This window comes from Natator depressus, chromosome 12 (genome assembly GCF_965152275.1).
Source record: "Natator depressus isolate rNatDep1 chromosome 12, rNatDep2.hap1, whole genome shotgun sequence".
Classification (NCBI taxonomy): domain Eukaryota; kingdom Metazoa; phylum Chordata; order Testudines; family Cheloniidae; genus Natator; species Natator depressus.
This window is the reverse complement of record NC_134245.1, coordinates 23,099,862-23,113,631: the sequence shown is the minus strand read 5'-3', so window position 1 is coordinate 23,113,631 and position 13,770 is coordinate 23,099,862. Positions and strand designations below refer to the sequence as shown.

At 37.7% G+C, this 13,770-nt stretch overlaps 1 protein-coding gene across 2 annotated transcripts in view; it reads right to left on the bottom strand.

Annotated features, from left to right (window-relative positions):
* Positions 1 to 13,770, bottom strand: part of DPY19L3 (dpy-19 like C-mannosyltransferase 3) — a 63,362-nt gene that overhangs the window by 33,468 nt on the left and 16,124 nt on the right. For both annotated transcript variants that reach the window (XM_074968713.1, XM_074968712.1), the window contains exons 4-9: positions 11,185 to 11,275; positions 9,679 to 9,800; positions 8,660 to 8,805; positions 6,014 to 6,137; positions 4,416 to 4,550; positions 486 to 617 (exon numbers count right to left, since the gene is read on the bottom strand). In XM_074968713.1, the coding sequence (XP_074824814.1) occupies positions 486 to 617; positions 4,416 to 4,550; positions 6,014 to 6,137; positions 8,660 to 8,805; positions 9,679 to 9,800; positions 11,185 to 11,275 (750 nt within the window). The remainder of the gene's footprint in view (positions 1 to 485; positions 618 to 4,415; positions 4,551 to 6,013; positions 6,138 to 8,659; positions 8,806 to 9,678; positions 9,801 to 11,184; positions 11,276 to 13,770) is intronic.

The window sequence follows — 13,770 nt, the reverse complement described above, 5'->3', positions numbered from 1 at the left end:
CAATGACCGGATAAATGGCTTGGAAAAATACTTAAAAAGAGGTATTCGTTAAAGGAACGAACAGGGGGTGGTTGGGGGGGGGGGGGTTTGGCTCCCTGCTATACCAATCATAGGAGTCCCCATTCTTATAGCCCACCTTAACTCTCCTACGAGGGAGGGTGGCTGGTAAGGTCCTGGCAATGGATTTGCTGGAGGGACCTGGATAGAAAAAGAGGGGGAGCTGATAAAAGCCCCATGGGTAATTTTGGAATAAACATGGGGTTACCTGCACTGTACACTTTTTTATTTGCCGGGTAGTCCGAGACATCTAATAATAAAGTTGCAGCCTGATTAAACCTATGTCAAATGTCTCCTGTCCTTGTATTGGTATAGCTAGATTAAGAGTGTTGAGGAAGGGGAGAGATTATTCTAAAAACTTAACTACTTTTAAATTTGTCATACTGCTTGTGTACTATTACAAAACAAAAAATGTTTTGAGCACATACCTGAACTGTTCTTGCTAGCAAGACTGACACATTAAAGCTTATAAGTAGGGATCCAAGAATCATGGAATTAAAGAACTGTAGACCACAGACCAGTAGTATGCCTGTTAACTGTATAATGTACAGCCATGTAACCTGCAACAAAGAGATGTTATGTATGCCAGAATATTTAGAAAAATATTTGCTCTTCCCTGAACAAAAGCAAGTATTTTTACTGTTGGTCTCTTTCACTTATGTCAATCACTTCTAGTGTTAAATGTGGTATTGTGAAAGTTTCAGATCATCATATTCAGTGGTACTATCCTATCTTTGTATAATATTCACACACAAGAATCAATAATTAGGTTAATAGTATTTCATGCTTTTGCTATGAATGTTTGACCCAGTGACCTAGGCATATGAATGTTACAACTAGGAAAAAGTTAATCACATAAAATGGCTTAAGCATCTTGGGGAAGTATCTTTCTGTGCCACCATTTGGGATCACAAATATTTATTCTTCTTATAGGATTATCCTTGCCAGCAAATGACAGTTGTACAACAAGCAACTAAATTTTCTTGAGCTTCTTATGAAACTGCAATAGATAAGGATGCTCAACTGGATATTCATGTTAAAAAAACAATTGATTTCACTGCTGTATGATACTATGTGTTTCTTTTAATTAGTACTTTGCATATGGTAGAGTTCAATGCTGGATTACAGCATTGGCCTAAATCAATACCAAATAGATAAGATCCAATTTTAAGTCAATATGCAACAATATTCTGTGGCAAAGACACTTCTTAAAATATCTTATAATTCTTTAGGATGAAATGAACTGCCAAACTTTGTGGTAACTGCTGAGGTACATCAATGGCTATCCTGAGCGTATGTCTGCAGATATACATAAGAGACCTTTTGTGGAGTTTTGGGATGTTTATAAAAGCAGATTATGAGTAGTTTTAGTCTTGCATCCCTGTTGATTTTAAGCATAAATTAATACAATTACTTTAAAATTCAAGTCACCATCTTTTTGACTTAAGCTGTCTGACAGTGAAGTAGTATTCAATTTACACAGGAATACTAGCCATAAATCTATACATTACCCATTCTTAAAGTATTGTCTGCTGGATCATCTTACACTTAATGTAGCAATACTTAGAACACAGGTTGAGATCATCTCAATGGAACTGGCAGGCTTTTGATATTGAATTCAAGGAAAATGTCTTTTTCCTAGCTAAACAATCATTCAGCTGATAGTGAATTCCAGTTTTCATTCTCCTTACAACAACCTTTTTGTCAGTTCAGTTCAGCACCATAGTGATGGCTTCTGTTCTACGGTAAACTTGAATGTCTCAAGGGTATAATTGGTCTTGCTTGTTGCTGCAACAGCAATCTGGTCCATTCTGTTCCTCCTTTTTTGATGTACGGTGCAGTGACTATAGCTGTCTTTCAAACTATGATGTAAGGTTGTCTTGACAACCTTCAGACAGTTTTATGACTTTACCTAGCCAAATAGTTATCCTCTCCACACAGTTTATCTGACAGATTCAGCACAACGGCAGGTGCTTGTAGAATCAGTATCTTCAACATTTCCCATGTAAGATTTTCTGTTTTTTGGGGGCTCTGGTGGTGGCTCAAAAGCTGAAGGAGAACCCTACTGTATACCTTTAATAGATAAGCACCTTTGGGGGACCTCTACAGTATCTAGCGCAATGGAGACCCGAGACTGTTTGTTTTTTGTTTGGGAGCTACACTAATATGAATATTAAACAACCTACAACTATACAAAAATTATGAGATATTGGACCTTGTTCTGTCCCCAAGTGACTTCAGAAGGGTTGCATGGATGTAACTCATAAAAGAATTGTGCCCAATTTATGGTTTCTATAGCTCTGTATATTACTGTATGACACATAATGCAATACCATACAATTTAATATAGCCTTCAAATCACACCAATTCAAATAGAAGATTTTGAAATTTAGGATGTAAACAGAAAATCTCTCAAACAAAAACTTCCAATCAAGATATTTAAAAATGGATCCCTGATGTTAGGCTCCTAAGTTCTTATCCTGGCACATAATTACATGACCTGAATTTCAAAAATGCTGTGCATCCAGCAGCTCCTATTGCAGTAAGTGGGAATCCTTGGCCAATAGGTATGCAAACAGCATTTACCTAAAAAGAAACTTCATTTTCAGTTTCTGCTGACCAACTACAGGAATATAAACTTCTCTGATGGTTGATCACACCCCCAGGACTGTTGAACTGAAATCAGAATTATAGTTTAGGACTTTCCTTAAAGCATTCATGCTCATTAGTTATGAGTATTATCGGATTCAGATAGCCTCGTGGCTTACAGGTATTACACTTGTAATACTTTTTTAAACTAGTTACTATAATTTAACCTAGCTTTTCCTCTGAAGTTTTTTGTTTTAAAATGTAAAAACATTTGTTTCTCTTGATTAAAGGGCAAAAAATTATATTAGTGCTAGAACCCTTTAGCACTGTCCATTTCTTATTCAATATATGAAGTTACTTAGCATTACAATTAGTATACCATTACATTGGCAACTAAAAAGAACATGAGAGAAACATTTATTTCCTGAATAATTTTAATTGATCATACACATTCATGGGAGTGACAGTAAGTAAATCTTATAAATCACATAGTTGACAGGTGATTTTATTATTTTTCGATAAATTCAGACCCATGAATTTATTAAGGATGCATATTCTCAACAAAGCATACTTAAACTGAGTGTTACTTTCCACCATTTCAAATTCAAATACAGCATATGCTAGAAACATGCTGAATTTTTTAACTGTACAAAAAATGCAGAGTTCTCTGGAATAAATCTTGCTATGTATTTTTTTTTTCTAAATTGGCAAAAAATTGGCCCTGATTCAAATCTGTATGAATTAGATATTCTTGATTTTTCTTTCTGGAATCTTAACTTTTTAAAACAATAAATACTCACTGAGATGCTTTATGCTGTTGTATAATTTATTGCTTCAAATCAAGATTTTAGAATACTGTATCCAGCTTAAAAGTCTTTATGCAATTACTTTTGTATTTTACCAGACCTAACTAAAGCTCTTATCCTACAAAGATTTATGCAAGTGCTTAACTTGCAACACAAGAGTAGTCTGAATGGGATGGGACCATTCATGTATGTAAAGCTGAGCACAAGCATAATTCTTTACAGTATGAAGACCTTAGTCGTCGTCATTCTAGCAAGAATACAAAAGTTTTACACTTTCATGTATTTAATGCTGCTGTATATTTGGTAGAATCCATGTTTGACAAGTATTTGTGATCACAACTGCAGCTGACATGATTTCATTGGGTTACAATCCCCAGCGAAGACATGTTTTTTTGTTGTGGGTTTTTTCCTTGTTGTTACAAACCATTTTAGCAGAGGCTGTAGTAAGACTACGGGCTTAGTAAGGTTTTAGCACAGTTTCTGAACATGAGCTCCCATACCTGCTTTCAGATCTACCTGATTGCAAGCATTTATTTGTGTGGAATCAAATGTAGAATTGGAGCCCTGGTTTGTAACTATAATTGCTGTGGCAGCAAATAGTTTTTATAATCAAGTTTGGCCATAATCATGTTTGAAAATGATCCCCAAAACACTAGTTGAGGACAGCGCTTCACTATTACAGAACTTAGGAGTTGCACCAAGTGAACAGCAACAAAGCCAGACAAACATTCCAGCTGAAAAATCATATTCAGTTACCAAAAAAAGTGTATATGTTCAAATTACTCAGTTCTATCTCTGTTATATTACAGGAAATAACTGATTGTGATTATTTAAGAGCACATCACAGAAGTGCACTGCATATGATGTGCTACTTTCAAATATAGAACACTGTGCAAAGGAACTTCTCGAAGCTACATTCGTATTAGACTCAGAAAGTCTGGTCATGGCCAGAAATAAGATTACCTTTGTTGTGGGAAGCATGTCAAGACAGTCCAATATGAATAATACTAATGCTTGCATCAGCATCATAAACTGATTGAATTGCCAAGTCAGGCTAAAGAGAAAGGTTGATATAAACACTGCCAGAAGTGTCAGTTTCTGAAAAGAGAAAGTTCTTATGTAACTTACATATCTCCATCAATAAGTGTTTGGGGGGGGAGGGGGAGGGTTCTCTCAAGGGTTAAATTAAAAGAGTACATGTATAGAGTTTGACACTGAAACATCTTAATTTCTAACTACAGTACTTGGATTGCAATGAGACAGCTGGTATTTAGAGTTTCAAGTACCCCAATTTACACACACAATTTAATTTTGCAGGTGCAAAATTGCAGTAGCAAATATTACAGTTGTAATTTCACCTGAAAAAACAGCTAGGTCTCAGCTCAGCTTGAAAACTTATCTGATAGGCTAGGGGCAGGCAAACTTCTTGGCCTGAGGGTCACATCAGGTTTTTGAAATTATATGTAGGGGCGGTTAGGGGAGGCTGTGCCTCCCCAAACAGCCAGGCATGCCCCCACCCTGCTTCTCGCCCCCTGATGGGGGGGCCCCCCCAGGACTCCTGCTCCATCCACCCCCTCTCCCCTGCTCTCAGTCCCCTGATTCTCCCCCCCCCCCCCCCCGGGACTCCTGCCCCCATTCAACCTCCGTTCCCTGCCCTCTGACCGCCCTGACCCCTATCCATGCCCCTGAACTCCCCTGCCTTCTATCCAATGCCCCAGCTGCTCCCTGCCCCCTTACCACACTGCCTAGAGCACCAGTGGCTGGTGGCGCGGGTGCACCAGGACGGGCAGCCGTGCAGCACAGAGCACCGAGTCAGGCTGGGCTCTGCAGCCCTGCTGCCCAGAGCACTGCACCACACAGCAGCGTGGATGTGTGCGGGGGGGACAGCCTCCTGGGCCAGGAGCTCTGGGCCTGGGCAGGACGGTCCCGTGGGCCGGATGTGGCCCGTGGGCTGTAGTTTGCCCATCTCTGTGATAGGCTCACGTTGGGTATGTTGTGTTTCATTATGTTGACCAAATCTGAAGTAATGACTTAAAACTGACAGTTGCACAAACTGTATCATGTTCATGCTTTTCCTGCTACAACTCAGGGTTATCTCTTAATTTTTTTAATGTAAAATTAAAGTAGGGGGAAAAAAAAAACTAATCTTTGGGCTTTGTAAGCCTTTTTCCTAACCTCTCTTTGGGTGACACTCTTATGACCTCCCAAATATATAAAACTCTACTTCTTGTGCTCTGTACATTTTTTCCTTTCAACAGTGAAATCTTTTATTAAAAACAGATTTCTTTTGCAATTTTTTTCAACCCTGAGTACATTTATCAGTGTTTGCACCCCTTCATAGTTCAATTTGTTTAAATTAATTGCAAGCTCCTCAGAGTAACAATTCTTTCTACCATCTATTTGTACAGTGCCTTCTACATTTCCATCACTATATTTAATAATAGTGCTTTCCTTCTGATTTATAGTCAGTTACCCGAAGCACACACTTCTGTTTTCAGCAGCTCTCCTGACATTTCAGATACTAGTTTTGCTATATCAAATATGTTGTTAGAAATACTTACTTCATGAAGAGGCCGTAAATGAGATCTGAATAGGTATGTGATTGCTGCTATTTGAACTGCAAAGAATGGCAGTGCCCAGTTCTCTCTTAATGGAATGGTGAATTCTACTCTTGTGGTATCTATTCTGCACAAAACAAATACAGAGATTCATAAACACAACCAAAACCCAAGCTTCTGCAAAGAAGATTTCAATTAAAATTGAAATCTTATTTGGAAAATCATATCTAGGCTCCTGCAAATTGTTTCTCAGGTAGCTGAATGTTGAGTCCCCTTAACATCCCTAGCTCTGAAAACTTGCCAAGAGGCACATCCAGGATTAGTTCATTCATGACCAAAACTTCTTCCTCTTGACTCTTTAACTCCCCTTATTTTCAGATAGCTGTTACTGTGGAGCCAAGCCTCCTCTTGGGGAGCAGAGTTCGGGCGATCTAAAGAAAAGTGCTGGCATTTTTCAGGTCAATGGCAATATATTTCTCCTCAGTTTGGCTTTCAGGAGGTATAGCTGAATAGATAGCTGTCATTTTCCTCACTGTAATTCAAGTGCATGGTATTAATGGCATGACTGAATCCCATTGAACCGGATAGCAAGAGACTTCTCGCCTTTCCTGAAACATTCTGACACTAAAAGTGTTGTTATCAAAAGACAAGGGCAACCACTCAGCACAGTCATTTCCAGAATCTCACTGCCATGTACACTGGCCAAACCAGACAGTCTCTATGCAAAAGAATAAATGGACACAAATCAGATGTCAAGAATTAGAATATTCAAAAACCAATCAGAACACTTCAACCTCCCTGGACACTCAATTACAGACCTAAAAGTCTCAATTATTCAACCAAAAAAACTTCAAAAACAGACTCCAATGAGAAACAGCAGAACTGGAATTTAATCTGCAAACTAGACACCATTAAATTAGGCTTGAATAAAGACTGGGAGTGGATGAGTCATTACACTAACTATAAAAACTATTTCCCCATGCTAATTCCTCCCCCCTACTGCTACTCTCACCTTCTTGTCAACTCTTTGAAATAGGCCATCCTGATTATCACTACAAAAGTTTTTTTTTCTCCTGCTGATAAAAGCCCACCTTAATCGATTGGTCTCGTTAAGAGTTGGTATGGCAACCCCCATTTTTTCATGGGGGGTGTGTGCGTGTGTATATATAGAAATATCTATATACACACACACACACACACACACACACACGTGTGTCTCTGTCTCTCTCTCTCTCTCTCTCTCTCTCTCTCTCTCTTATTTTATATAATTTATAGTAGCCGTGTTAGTCTGTATCAGCAGAAAGAACGAGGAGTACTCGTGGCACCTTAGACTAACAAATTTATCTGAGCATAAGCTTTTGTGGGCTACAGCCCACTTCATCAGATGCATGCATTATCTTCCTAGTGTATTTTCCACTGCATGCATCTGATGAAGTGGGCTTTAGCCCAGGAAAGCTTATGCTCAGATAAATTTGTTAGTCTCTAAGGTGCCACAAGTACTCCTCGTTCTTTCTGTTGATACAGACTAACACGGCTACCACTCTGAAACCAGACAAATGTAAATTATCCCATGTCCATTTCTCCTTATGTAGCTGAAGTAAGTGAAAATGTAACAACCTGTTCATCTGAACCATTCTTACCTGCAAGACCCTAGTACAGTACTTCAAACAGTAATTCTATGGCAGAAACTCCCCATTATCCAAATTGGTCCCATGTACTCATTTTATCTGGATAAGTAACCTCCTTCTACTGCACACTATTTATTAGAAAGTTGGAGAGAAAACAAGTCCATTCCAAGTCTTCCATAGATGGAAAAAATTACCTCTTAAATAAATATGAAATACTATATATCGTTTTAAATTACTTTCTCCTCTAGAGCACTAAAAACACTAGATAACTATAAGGAATCACTTTGTAACTGATTTGCTTACAGTCAAATTACTTTACAGTAGTCACAACTACTGACTAACATTTCAAAAACCTTTGGGACAGCTTTGATAGTACTGACATTATACTTTTTTTTTCTTGATTTTTAAGTTTCAGAAAACAACTGAAAGTTCAAGAGTTCACTCAAGCTGGTGGTAGGGCAATGCAAAGCAGCTAATCTGATCCCTTAAGGATTCCCTGAATTGAGGATTCCTTAGGTGCCATCGCAGTACAGCAGGTCCTATGCCACCTTTTTCCTGACCCACAATGCAAGAAGTGTATCTATAGGGGAACAAAGGGAGTGGTTGTGACAGAAGTTCTGGTCACCCTAAGCTCTTGGGGCTGTGGTACATCTGGCATAAGTATCTGCACCTCTTAGAATACTCTGACTTGCATTGAGGGGATATGAGGCTGGCACAGAAGGGCTGCTCAATGTGGGAACTACATAGGTGGCTAAAAGCCACTGGGGAACTCCCTCTTCAGTCTGGTCCAAAAAGAGCTTGGATATGCCATATTTTTAGAGAGTTTCCTCAAACTTTTGACTATCTCTAATTATATCTAATGTTTTTAAATATCTGACTGATCTAAAGAGAGACCCTCTTCTGCTGTTTTATGCTCTCCCTTACCCCAATTTAATCCTAGCAATGCACTGTTTTAATATGTCTTAACCGTATGTGTCAGAAACTAAAACTTTAGAAGGGTCACATGTTAATTCACACTCACCTGTTTGTAATGTACCAGAAAGCTGCTAACAAACCTGAAAGCCATGTTCCACTAAGAAGCCAGCTGGTTACATACAGAGCAATGACATAAAGTGCCTGAAGTCCAAATAAAGTGTAGATATAAAAATAAACAGGCTCTAAATAATTCTGTAAAACAGAGGAATATTGTAGTTAAATTATTTCCAGTATTTTATAAAATTAATGTGAATTTAAAGGTAATGTCTCAACACTTTTGCAAAATAACAATACAAATAATCAGTGTTAAAGACCAGTAAAATGGTATTAAAAACCCAGTACATTTTTTCAAAAATACATTTATCATTATGACCCAGTGATTCAAAAATCTGTTTTAAGTGCCTAAATGTAGTTTACTGATAGCCCATAATAATATGAAGGGCTGTTAAGCAAACCCTTTCAAAGCTTCCTGTTTAAAGTCCCATCTTACACTCTCGTGGTCTCCACCTCTCAATACCCTGCCCACTCACAGGGAGGGAACTCACCTGTAATAGCTACAAGAATCTTCACATCCCTTTACCCACAAGGGTGAGGTGAGCTGTTAGCCAGAGAGAATGTAGTAGGAAGGCTATATTTCCTCTTCTAATTAAATGAGGCAAGCTAGGAGAGTTTCCCTCATAGTTCTGGCATATTACAAGGCAGCACCATCACTTTGCCAGACCTATCCTGCTTCTTAAAACCCTGAGTGCACATGTACATATGCATACATAGACTGTTTAAAGCTTTAAAATGACCAAAAAGGGTCTTATTCCTTTTGCAAGTGCAAATCCATAATGGCAGCCACAAGTGGGTAATTCCAACCACCTTTAAACATTTAAAATTTGGTTTTCCTATTATGTTCATATGTGGTTGCTTTGAAAACTAAGGGTTCTTTTATGTTTTATTGATTTAAAACAATTGCAGGAATATATTTATCCTTGGAATTAACCAAAATGCGGGTTCTCGTTCACTGGATGGCTTTCATGAAGCATCCATATATAGCTATTTATTTAAATAAATACCTACCTGAATGGGAAGAATCCTATATAGTATGCTGAGAAACAGCTCTTGGTAAACATTCATTCTTTCAAGTATGTTAATTGTCCTCAGAGATTCAGTTTTATTGTCATATATTAAGCCATGTAAACCTAAATGTTAAAGAGAAATTAAAATAGAATAATATCTCCCTCCCCCCCTTCAGTTGTACAGTGAAAAGTTTGCAAGTGTATTTTAAGATCTTTCATGGAAAACTTTGCAAAGCTTTACATCAAGGATTCAAAACATGGTTTTTATATCTGGTTCACTTACTAAAATCTAAAACTTTAATAAAAGTTAATTTTCCCACTTTGATAGCAGTGTAGGCATACCCTAAGACTTGTGGCATGACCATGGCTATGCCAGCTCAGATGACTTGGACTCACAGGGCTTGGGATGCAGGGTTAAAAATTGCAGCATAAACATTAAGGCTCAGGCTGGACCCCCGGGGCTCTGAAAACCCGCAAGATAGGAGGGTCTCAGAGCCTAGGCTCCGGCCCGAGATCAAAGGTCTACACTATTATTTTTAGACCCAGGAGCCAGACTCAATTGACTCAGGCTCTGAGACTTGGTGCTGTGGTATGGTATTTTTTTGTTTTGTTTTGTTTTTTTTTTTAAATTATTGAAGTGTTTATGTACCCTTAGAATGGAGATTACTGGACTGCTATACAGTGAATGCAATTCTGTATATTTAGTAATGTATGTCAACATGCAATATTGTACCTATAAACATGATGCTGTGGAAATTGCAATAATAAATTATGTTAGGGGCACTAGAGTTGGGACATTAATAGTGGGATCATGAGCCATTCACTTTTAGGTCACTGTGTTTTAAAGTCAGCTGAGATTGGCATTGATGAAATTGTTACCAACCATACTAGCTGCTAGGTAGCAAAAGGAAAATTAATTGGAGTCTCAGTCCTGTGTCTTGAAGACAAGACACTATCACAAATAACCCCAATCGACATCATAGTAGATATTCTTTATCTGTTTTGCAAGAACACCTAGAGGTCTCAACCAGGCATTAGGGCCCCAATGTGCTAGGCACTGTACAAATATGTAGCCAAAAAAAGGTCCCTTCCACCAAACAATCTGCCTATGACACAACCCATGGATACAAAAAAAGGGTGGGAAGGGGGTAGAACACAGTGTAGTACTGACTATTTATAATTATTGTAATAAGCAGTTACAGCATATCAAATGCTTAGCTATTGTTGAGTAAAACCATTTCTATACCTGTTTAGTGTTTTGCCTCATTATCACACTTAGGAGTGATCTCACTTTCTCATGGGGCGGTACACTGGAGGAACCAATGTACCACTGCAGAGCTTATATTTCCACTATCTAAACTATTCCTGCTTTGTGGATGAATCCAACAAAGTTGTCTTTAGCATGATTATTACAGCACCTTTCATAACCATTATATTCACTTTTCACTTTGTTAACAACAGCATCTCATCAAAGCAAAGTAAAATTTACTTTACAGGTTACAAATACCTTGTTGGATGGATGTAGCCTGCAGCATCTCTTTGTAGTAAGAGTAATACAATCCACATTCAGTCCTGAATGAAATTTCCCGTTCTACTTCCTGCAAATAAGTTAGAAGTCCTGCTACTTAAGATACAATCATACACCAGAGCTTATGTTTACATATCGGTACTAAGTGAACATGACTTGCTTCAGCAAACTGTGGGCCTGATCCTGTAAGTCCTATTCACATGAGCAGTCCTCTCTCACATTTTGACCCATCAAAGTCAACATGAGAGAGAATTACTCAGAGTTAAAATTGTAAAAATGGGCCCTTGGGTAAAGAGACATGCGCCAGGAACTTAGGCCCAAAATAAAGGTTTTATAAAAAGAAAAGTTTTTTGTAATTCTGGAATAGGAGTATTTATATTATGCGTCAACTGACTTTTTTTTTTTTTTTAATCTAAACCTTCCCCTTCATGTTAGGAACAGAATTCCTGGCTGAGCTGCTAAACTTATATGCACAGTGATTCGAGACATCTAGTTCATACTTTCTATGTGACTTAATCCAAATATGGCTGATATTATGTTGGTAAACTGGAGAGGGGAAGAGAGAGGAAGGACAGACAAAATGGCAGAGGTGGTATTACCACTCTTGATTGAAGAAGCTTGCTTGCCTTTTATCATGCAAGTTTGAAATGTGGGGATGTTGTTGGTTCCTCATTTACTATTTTTCTGGATTGTCAGACATTGATAGTAGCTAAGAACTGCATATTTTTACTCAGATTTGCTGGCTAGAAGACTGCCTCTTTTCTTCCAGATACAGACATATCTACAGATATCCAGACCTTTGCCACCATAAGGCTAGATTAATCAAACGTGCTCTACCTAGGGCTACATCTTAACCTCATTTGAAGACATCAGCTAGTGTGGAATGCAGCTGCCCACTTGTTAAATGGTGTTTCTTGCAGGGAGCCAGCTCTTCAACACTTTATACTTTATAGGTTAAAAACACTGGCCTCCTATTTGTTTTCACATTTCAAATTAAGGTATTAGTTTCAATCTATAAAGCCTTAAATTTGTTTGAGTTCTCAGTATCTCAAAATTCTGATTTTTGTCTTTTTGGCTGATGCTGCAGCAGTTGAGACCTAGTGAGGCATTCAAACTTACAATGCTTTAGTTTAGACAGAAGGGGGTTTTCAATAGGGGATCTTTACTTCCTTCCATTAGTTCATGTGTCTTGTGTGCTTAATGAGGTTTATACACATGCTCAGAGACTTGGATGAGCACACTTTTTGACAAATTAAAATATGGAAAACAAAATATCATGCGGTGAAATCATTTAGTTTTTCATTTTATCTTAGAAATAATTGTGACCTTTAGTGCATAAATGAAATTTTTTAAATTTTCTATAGTTAACAGAACTAGAAAGGGTTTGAGAACCCAATAAGATTGCTTACTCCACATATGGCAATCTCAACATGAAGAAATCGCAATAAGATTCCTAAAGCTAATCCTATTAATTCATCTTCCTGTACAAAAGCACATTGCTGAAATAACTGAATAGCTTTACTTTCCCAACTTTTATGGTACCATTCTTGTTAATGCAATATTGTGTAGTATCCTAAGACTTGCATCTCCTTTACACAGTCATGCTGATTCTCTCATCTCCTAATGTTGGACCAGAATCAATGTTGGTTCAGTGCTAACATAAAACTAGACAAAAATGGCTTCCTCTTCCCCAGTGTAGAATCATGTTGCAAAAACACATTTTGCTGAAGTTAACTGTAGACAAAAATAAACCACTAGAAGCTCTGATCTGAGGAAAAACTGACAAATAAAAATACATTCGAATCACCATAGTCAACACTGAAACTCTCCAGTTGCTTTCCAGTATACTAAAACATTACTATGTCAGTGGACTACATTGACTTTGTGCCTTTTAGTATTTAATATCATACTAAGCAAAATGAATAGAGTTGGACCAGATCATAGGATGGGATAGCTGCAGTTTCCAGTTTTAAATTCACCACTAATACAAAGTTTTTCTCAAACAGAAGCAACATTTTTTAAGTGTTTAAAGTAGAAGGAATTTTTAACACTTGGAATTTACCTCTTTTCTCCCCCCCCCTTAGTAATCACAGAGGGGGATCTAATTAGCAAAAATGCATTCAAACATGATTAATATGTAATTCTGGCACCAGCTGTCTTCAACCAAATGCTATTTATATTTTACGACCCAAACACTAGTGAGTTTTACATCTGTTTCATGCTAAGATAACATCTGCTTTACTCATTCACAACACTTTTCCAGTTCAATGGCAATTTATACTTTTCTTAGTGTGCCATGTCAAAAAAATATATATACTGTTATGGGTAAACACTGAGTGCATATTTTACTATTGTATGTTCAACTTCTGCAATGTTTCACAGAATCTACAGTGTTCCTAGCAAAAATGTTTTCTAAGAGCTCTAAGACATTCTTAAAAGATCTTTATGAAAGTAAATTTACATGTGAAAAGACATTTTGAAGGATATAGGCTATGGTTACACTACGAGCTTAAGTCAACATAAGTTAGAGTTTCTCCTGCCACCATAGCTACCACTATGTGGTGG